Genomic DNA, 9162 nt, shown 5'->3' with positions numbered 1-9162 from the left:
CAGTGTCTTGGGACTAATGTTCCAGGGCCAGCACCAGTGGGGCCCAGAGTGGGGCACAGGCTGGCAGGGGTCTGTGGAGCTGGGCTGAGCTACACCAGCAAGGAGAGGGGGCAGCTAATACGGATCCACAGAGCCCCTGCCAGCCGGGACCCTGTACCCCTGCCACCCTGCTCTGGGCCCTGCTGGCGCTGACCCTGGGACACTGGGCCCTGCTCCCGCACCCGCTGACTCCCAGTATGACCCCAGCCCCACAGTACAGGTGAGGGGCAGCGCACAGCCCTGACCCTGTGCCCCCTGGCAGGGAAGGAGCTGGCATGGAGCAGGGAAATGTGGCCCCACGCCTGCCCCATGCCCAGACCTCCCTGCTGCAGTCGGTGCAGGGCTCTCCGGAGTAGGCACAGGCAGCCCCACAGGGCTGTGAGCTGCTGCGGCATGGGGCACTGGCCACGGGGCAGGTGAGGGGCCACTTTTCCCATGCTCTGCACCAGCTTGTAACCTGGTCTGCTGCCAGCCTGGGCCCCGTGCCGGCTCCGGGCTACCCCATCGGAACCCTGCTGTGGCAGCTTGCCGCGCTGCGTTTGCTGCTGCTGCTGCCCACCTGGAGCTCGCACGCTGCACAGCAGCAGCAAACACTGCCAGGCACAGCAAGCGGGGGGGCCACAGCTGCTGCCGCTGTGGCGGGGCCTTGATGGGCGAACCTGGAGCTGGAGCAGGGCAGGGTTACAAGCTGGTGCTGAGTGTGGGGGAGAAAGTGGCCCCTTAACCACTCCATGCCCAGAGCCCCACACTGCAGCTGCTCACAGTCCCATGTGGCTGCCTGAGCCTACTCAGGACAGCCCCACACAGGCTGTGAGCAGCTGCAGCAGGGAGCTCCGGGCATGGGAGGGGCCGCTTTCCCTCCCTCCCTCCCTCAGCACTGCCTAGACCCCTGCCTTTCACCCCCTCCCTTACCTAAGTCTGCCAGGCTGGGGGGGCGGGGCAGGGCCAGGTGGCTCCTGCTGTTGCAGGAGCTCTCCAGGGCTTCCCCTGGGTCCTACTGCCCTTGGTTCCTGTCATCTTTGACAGGAACCAAGGACAGATAAATTTTAATTTTCTAAATATTTTTTAGGGGCCATGCGGGCTGGATAGAGTGGCCTTGTGGGCCAGATCTGGTTCGAGGGCGGTATTTTTCCCAACCCTTTCTAACTGGAGTGGAGCCGAGTGGGGAAAGGCCAGAGGTAGGCAGACTGCTGTGGGCTTAGGGCTGCCTTTGCCCTGGGGGCCTCATGCCAGCTGTGTGTCCCCTGCTCACCTGGCAATGGGAGGCAAAACTCACCACCTCCACTGATGCCAGGTGGGCAGGGGGTGTGCAGCTGGCATGGGGCTCCTGAGGAAAAGGCAGCAGAGTGGAGAGCCCTAAGCCCACAGCAAGCAGCCTGCATCCACCCCATGCACAGATCTAGGGGGGCACCTGCCCCCATGCCTCCTGCATGGGGTGTGCGCAGTGGCAGGGAGTTGCTCCCCCTCCCTGCCCTGTGCCCGAGGACGAGCTGCCCGTGGCTCCGTCCTGCTCCCTGCCCCAGGTCTCATTCACTGCCCTGGCTGGGCAGCGCCCGCTGCCCCTGCCTCACTGTGGGGGTCTTGACCTGCTCCCCCTTCCGCTACACAGACTTACCTACAGGGCGCTGCCAAGGCCCCAGCCACAAGGCACGTTATATTTATCGATGAACATCGCCTGCCTCCTGAGGCTGAGGGGGGCCCAGCAACTGCCTGCAGGCAAGCAGGGCCTTTCCAAAGGTGGCTGCAGTGGCATTGGTGGTGGAGGTGGGCGCCGACTGGTGATTAGCAACTACCCACAGACACTGCTGGCAGTGTCGGTGGCACCCAGTGGCGATGGGTGACCTCTTACAGACGCCGCCAGCGGTGTCAGTGGGGAGGATGGCGAGTGGCACCTGCACCCTCGTGCACCTGACCCGTCACCAACGTTCAGCAAACATTATAATGGAAATTTTCCTTTTCTGGGTGCCATCCGATATACAACCGACATGTCGGTACGCGTGGATCAGAAACTGGCTCCCCGCCGCCCAAGAGACGAGCGGGACACGGCCAGGCCTTAGCCAGACACGGCTCAGCTGCGTCCCCACTGCCACTACCCGCGTGCGGGGAGCGAGCGGGGACCGCCGCCCACACGAGCCGAGCTGCGACACAGGCGCGCGCACCGCGCTTCTCGCTCGCTTCCCGGCCTCGCCGTGCGGAGAGACACCGTCCGAGGGCGGACTGCGGGGGGCTGAGGCGTCGGCGCCCGCGCCCCAGTCCCGCACCTGCTCCCGGCGCAGTCACTCACCTGCCAGCCGCCGCCCCTGGTCCGCTTCTGCTGTTCTCGACCCCGCCCATTGTGAGGCACTTCCGGTGCGCGGCGCTCGGGCGCCAGTGGCCAGTGGCGCTGTCACTCCCCCTTCGGGGTAACGGTCACGCGGCGGTTGGGGCGCTTGGGGCGGGGCGTGCGCGGCAGTTGTGGCGGGGGCGGGGTCTTCTTTCCCCCCGGGCTGTCCCTTTCAGAGCCGGCGGCTGGAGCTGCGCGTGAGACTTAGAGCGTGCTAGGGGCACTTGGAGCCCCACGTCACACTTACAGTGTGCTAAGAGCAGTTGGAGCCCCACGTCACGCTTAGAGCCCGCCAGGGGCACTTGGAGTCATGCGCCACACTTAACGTGCTAGGGGTACCTGCAGTGCGAAAGTCTGCGCTCCGACCTCCTGACCTCATGCTAAGCGCCCCCTCGGCATCTCCAGGTTACCGGCTTCGGGCCTGTGAGGGTCACTTCCATCTGCTCCACAGGCAGAAAAAAGCCGTTTCAGCCCTCCTGGCTCCCAGGATGCCCCGCTCCCTGGCTCCCGACCGGGCCTTCCTCGCCCGCCCTCTAGCCACAGATCAGAGCAGTGCTGGCAAGAAGCGGTATTAACTGGCTGCGTCTGGGCAGTCATTGCTGCGCGTTTATTTAGTACTAGTATAAACAAGTACTAAATGACTGCGCGGGAACCGTGCCATCGCACCAGTGAACGCTGTTGTGACGCTATGGCGCAGTAGCTGAATGCTACGGCACAGTCGCATCACACCAGTTTTTGCCACACGACGATACTGCGCACATCAGACTACGGCGCAGTCCGCAGCTTGTGTAGACATGGCCACTTCTCACCTGCAGCTGCGCCTGCCACATTCTCACTTTAACACCCCTTAATGTCTCTCACACGTAGTGCACTGCAAGTGTAACGTGTGACCTCACCCCGAGACCCAGCTCCACACACTTATTGCAGCACCAGGACGAGCTGTTTTTTTGTTCCTTTTGCAGAGCAGTTTCAGTTTTCTGCCCGCTTGTGCCCCTGGGAATATTTGCCTGGAAGTATAAAGCAGTGGCAGAGCGGGAGCATAAAATCTTTGGGAGCAGGTTTTTATGTTCACTATGGTGAAATCAAACTCTCTAGTCCATATGTAAAGGGGTTTCTTTCCTTTATTAATGTATCTGGCAAGTGTGTACAATTTGTCTGACTTAGACATTCATAAGTGACTAAAGCACAGAAGAACTGTCATGCTAAATCAGACGCACAATCCACGTAGTCCAACAGTGCTTAACCTTTCTGGAGTGGGGCTGGATCAGCCTGCAAGCTGGGTCAAGTGCACCAGATCTGTCTGCAGGCCTGGCCCAGCTTAGGGTTGGCGTGCAGGTGCCATGCAGCTTGTGGCCTGGCCGTGCATGCTAGATTGCACGTCCTGGATCAGGCCCTGGCCCTGCACATGCTACACTGGATCCTGGTTCAGGACCAGCCCTGGCCCCACATGTAGTAGCATTAATGCCCACTGCTCCTCCACTACCACATTTTGGACCTGTGGGGAGACCTGTGGCCCATCTGATATGTCTTGCCAGGCTGGAGGTTGAGTGTAGTCCATGTCCTGTCCTGGAGAGGACATGTGCATGCCATGGTTGCAGAGGCCTCAGATTCAAATAAGGCCTGTCCACTCCACACATTTCAACCCCAGAAATGAGGCGGTGAGGGCTTCCCTGCACCTGAGTTTCCAGCGTGCCCAGGAGGAGATGCCTGGTGTGAACCACAGCCCTCCACCATCTCATGTCGGGGGTTGAGGTGTGTGGAGTGTCGGGGCTAGCCAAACCGCATGAATCGGGCCCCAAGGTCACGGTGGGCTGGGGTGGTGACTGGGACACGAACAGGTGGGATTAGCAGCAGCGGAGTCTGAGCAGCATGGGAAGCATATTGGTTTCTAAATTAGATAGGTTTATTTACTCACACGTTGAAGTGGTGGCACAGTTCTTTCTTCAGTTTACAGTTAACGAATGCGAACACCAAACAATGGAGGGGTCTGTTGGCCCATGGGGTTTTCAAGTGAGCCCTTGCTTTCTAGCCGGAGCTAGGTGCAGCTGCCCAACTTGATAGTCCCAGGGCTGGTCAACAGCTCATTTAAATGAAGTAAACGAACAAACAAAACTGTAACACGTCGGGTAGAACGGGGTCGTGACGCCAGTCCAGTAAGGACAATGAAGAGAAGTGGTGGTATCCAAAGCCGAGGTCAAAAGCCGAGTAGTCAAAGCCAGGAAATCAAAATCGCAATACACCAGCAACGAGCGACACAAAACGCCGAGCGAGGGAGGAGATCAGTAGGCCCCAAAGCCTGACTGAGACAGTCCCTGCAGCTCCAGCCTCTGTCTCCAGCGAGTGCCATCTCCCCCCGAGGGAGGGAGGGGCTCACTGAACTTTTATCTGAATTTAGTGGCCAATCAACATGCTCTCCGCAGAGAAATTTCTAGTCCGATTACCTCATGTCAGGTTCTGACTGAGCATGCTCTCAGTCAGAAGCTGACAGGGTCTGTGGGGGGAGTAGGTCAGTAATGGCTGACAGGCCCGCAGGTCACCCAGGGGCAAGGGCTTGGTGAGCCTTGGAACTGTCCCCTCACAGAGTCAAATGCACGTGTCAGTTTCAACTCCCTGTGTTGTCAGCATTTAATCAAAAATTTTGCTCTGACATGGAGCAGGAGCAGCCTTAAAGGACTTATTCCCTTGGTGGCAGAAAGGAGCTGTCTTGTCCCACGGTGCAGATCAGTGGAGGCCCAGTTTTTTTGACAGGTCTGCCACAAATTGGCTATGTACCCTTCTCAAGGACCACTCTGATCCCCTTCCTCTGTTGAGTCTGCTGCTCTGCTTTCTGCTTCCTTCCTTATGCTCCCTGCCTGACTCGCTGTTTTAGCTTCTGCTTCCTGCTCCATCTGCCACTGCGGTATGCCCTGCGTAGAGGCTCCCATATCACTTGTGGCACCCATGCTGCAGGTTGGCCACAGTTGGTGTAGATCAGGAGTGCTCAACCTTTTGGCCCCATGGGCCGGATAAATGATGCAGGGCCTGTCTGTGAGCTGGACTGGGCTGTGGGGCCAGTACTGACTCTTCCCTGCCCCCAGCACTGGGATTGGGTCTCGGGGGCCCACCACCACCTATCCTATCCCCCGTGTGCTGGGATTCAGTCCCAGGGACCCAGCATTGCCCCTGCTGTCCCCTGTGGGCCTGCCACTTCCCCCTTCTGCCCCTCACATGTTGGGGTTGGATCCTGAGGGCCTGGCACCACCCTCTCCTGGTCCCCCACAACAGGATTGGGTCCTACAGTAGCTTCCCTACCCTTGTCCAGCCCTGTACATTGGGATTGAGCACTGGATCGGATCCAGCATGCAGGGTTCGCGCCTTCCCATAGGTTAGAAGATCTGGCAGTAGGGGAACAACGCCCCATCTCTCCCGCCACCAAATTTCCACAACCATGACACTGTGCTGTGGGCTGGACCTGGTCTGTGAGCATCCAAGTGTTAATGAACTCACAGAGGCTTCAGAGGAAGGCACAGTCAACCACATTAAACATACATAGGATAAAAGAAAGAGGTTAGCACCCTGCCCAGGTGCTTTTAAGCACCTGTGTAATTTCTGTTCTGTTAAATTTAGTTTCACTTGACCTATGGCAGTAATATACTATGGGAGATCACATGCAGCCTTGCCAGGGGACATGAACCATGGTGTATCAGCACAAGAGACAGAGGCTTCCTCCTTTTGGATGAATAACTGGCCTGTTCCAGTTCCCAGTGATGGTCACCAGAGGGAGGTGTATGCAGTACTGTACACCAGCTTCATATACTGTTGTTACAAACAGCTACAATGGGTCATCATTGTCACTGTTTTGGGCTGCTTAAAATCATTATACTGTGGTGATTCATGATAATGGAAGTGGGGGGGTGTATGGAATAAAGCACAGACGCATAGTTCACTAATTCCACCAAAATGTTTAATACCAGATTAGATTTCCACTGAAGTACAGAGCTAATGTGAATATTTGTACAAAATATATGGTTAAAAATAGTATTGATTTATAATATGTACAGATATGTCACATCCGTGTCAGAAATCCAGACACTTGAATGAGGAGAACATGATCAGTGGTCTCAGATCCACATAACATACATGAAATACTTCTGTAGCTAACCACACTAAGACAGTTTGCCAAATCAACATTAAGGATCAGTCGATAAGGATGACAACATTCCTGTCAGAAATGTCTGAACGTGGAGCACTCTGCTCTAGAACAGATTCAAAACATTCATATTTGCTAAACTGAATGGTGTATGTCGTCAGAGCACTAATGTAGACACAATGAATTTGCACCAGATTAATGGCCAGTCACATTCAATGATATATTAAACAAGGCTGATTTTCTAGCATCTAACAGACAGACCAGTTTACATCTTCTCACTTGATCCTACTCTGAAGGCAGCGGGAAAGCCCATGTTGACTTCAGTGAGAGCAAGATTGGACCATATTGTATATGTCATGGCTACCAAATTTTATGGCGTTAGAGCCTGAAGTCTTTATTTGGGTGCTAAGTGTCTGTAATTCCTATTGACTGTGAAGATCATCGGTGCCTCACAGGATCAAGTTCCCTGTCCTCACCCACGCCATATGTCTGCGACTGTGTCTCCTGTAGCTGCTGTATTGCCAGGAAACTGGTATCCAAGAGTCAACGGGTGGTTTTTACTGTTGCTCTGGGAGTGTACGTGTTTTAGGTAAACCTAACCCTCATGAAAGGAATGAGATGAGTTGAAGGCTTCCTTACGCCTTCTGAGCTCAGATCCCGCGGACTCAGGATCTCACAGGATCCTTGATCTCGCTGCCCCACCGGGAGTAAAGGGAAATGCAGTTATGCTGTCTTTTAGATGCATATGTTCTCTTCCCAGCCAAAGCAGCTACAGGGGCTCCAGTTATGCATATCAGACAACAGAGAGCTCTTGCAGCAAATCCCTGCTTGCACATCTACCCAGAGGTGCAGCACCCGTAGAGAGGCTTTTAGTCAGACTGTACATCCTCTTGCAAAGATGATCTTCTGTAGGGATGAATCTAGGACAAAGTGTGAGCTACCAGACTTTCTAAAACAAACAGCCAAAATCCTTACCAACAGGACTGCTGATTACAGTAACATTTATGCTGGGGGGTAAGAAAGGCTCAGGTCTCTGCAGAATTTTAATCTGGGCATTGCTTTTTCCAACAAGCAAACCCAGTACGTTCTAGTAACTGATATTGCTAATATTAGAGGGGAGTACAAAAGCTTCAAGATCAGATATGGTTTCACTTTTTCATAAATCAGTGGGGTGGCTAAAGAACTACAGCACTGATTTTTTTTATTTCATACAAATGCTGTTTATTAAAGAATCCCAAACATAAAGGAAGAAGCCTGCTAGTGTTGTTCTGCGATTCTAAGCTGTGCTGGCCAGCAGGAGATTCAGTATTTACTTTTAATCAAGGTTATTCTTAATGACCTGCTCCAAATCCCCCTCCCAGGGAAAATAGTTCCAGCTCCATGGCAGAGTACTACGGAGTCATGATCTCCACAAATAAATTGCTGTACTGAAGCTGGCAACTATTCTAATGAATCAGTCACAAGCTTTGTGTCATCAGGCAGCACAAAGCATTAAGCCCAGCAAGATGCTGAGGCCCCTCTGGGGCTTAGCTGCAAGTAGTGAATTGGTGACAAGAACAGTCCTAGCCAATGCTTGCTCTTCAGGACCATGGAGTATCTTTGTATTTTATACAGCCCCATGCGCATGATCCATAATAATGCATTTGCACAACTTCACTTGCAAAACTGATTGCATGCAGTCAGGACCGAGCCAATAAGGCACAGCCCAAATCCTGTAAATGAGAAATGCTTTCAGATCCTGTTGACTTTTGGGAGTCACTCAGCACCTGGGAGGATCAGTCTTACTGCATGCTATCGCTTGAGCATGCTAATGCCCAATACAGAGGTGTAACCCCTCATTTTTGTCTGCGGATTTAGTACCTATTGGAGTTTTGTGCATGTGCATTTTGTTATGAAGATGTGCCCATATGGAGGCAAAGCTGAGGCCTCTCTGAAATTACAGGTATTCACTATTGCAACCACTGAACTAACTTCAGGCCCTTTAGTGTTCCCTTCCACATGCTATTTGGACACAAATTGCACAAAGACTATTTTTAAATTAAAAAAAAATCAGATAAAACATCTTACTTGTAGCTTATATGCTGTACCCATGCAGCGTAACACTAAAAAGTAGTGAGGGATTATATAGCATATTTCAACCCTGGATCCCAAAGCCTTTGATAAATTATTGCCTTTTTACAGTTCAGATACTGAGAGCTTGGGGTGCTTCAGTTCTTAAGAGTTAGTTTTCACAAAGAATCCCCATTTTCCCCTTGAAAATCAGCTCCCCTTGCAGTGTTTCTAATTGGACACCAAAATCACTAGTTGCTTTTGCATCTTTAGACCTAAGTGACTGGCACGAGGTCAAATATAAGATATCTATGGTTGAGAAGTTAAGAGAATTCAGATCTGAGTTCCTAGTCTTCTGCCTCAATCATAAAACAATACTTCAACATTGTTGCAGAAGAGGAAGAAACATACCTTATACAAGATGACATGGTAGACCACAAGCCAGTACTCTGGTATTTTGTGGTAATAGGTATGCTAATCTATGTTAGTGGATTTTATTTTTTAAGTTGGGTATTATCTCAATGCCAAGTTACCTATTTAAATATAGGTGTGTGTGTATGTGTGTGTGTGTTTAACATATTTAATATATACCTATTTAAATATATATATATATATATAGGTA

General features: G+C 52.8%; 2 protein-coding genes across 2 annotated transcripts in view; both read right to left on the bottom strand.

Annotated features, from left to right (window-relative positions):
- ENPP5 (ectonucleotide pyrophosphatase/phosphodiesterase 5 (putative)) overlaps positions 1–3192 on the bottom strand; it is an 18206-nt gene extending 15014 nt beyond the window's left edge. The window contains exons 1-2 of the mRNA XM_019538102.1: positions 3172–3192; positions 2324–2422 (exon numbers count right to left, since the gene is read on the bottom strand). Of these exons, the coding sequence (XP_019393647.1) occupies positions 2324–2422; positions 3172–3192 (120 nt within the window). The remainder of the gene's footprint in view (positions 1–2323; positions 2423–3171) is intronic.
- A 3096-nt stretch (positions 3193–6288) lies between these two features.
- Positions 6289–9162, bottom strand: part of RCAN2 (regulator of calcineurin 2) — a 157737-nt gene continuing 154863 nt past the window's right edge. The window contains exon 5 of the transcript XR_002101518.1: positions 6289–8298. The gene's annotated coding sequence lies outside the window, so the exon portion shown is untranslated. The remainder of the gene's footprint in view (positions 8299–9162) is intronic.

This window comes from Crocodylus porosus, unplaced genomic scaffold (genome assembly GCF_001723895.1).
Source record: "Crocodylus porosus isolate Cpor-Errol unplaced genomic scaffold, CroPor_comp1, whole genome shotgun sequence".
NCBI classification, from domain to species: domain Eukaryota; kingdom Metazoa; phylum Chordata; order Crocodylia; family Crocodylidae; genus Crocodylus; species Crocodylus porosus.
Note: the sequence above shows the minus strand (reverse complement) of the source record. Positions and strands in the feature narration are given on the sequence as shown.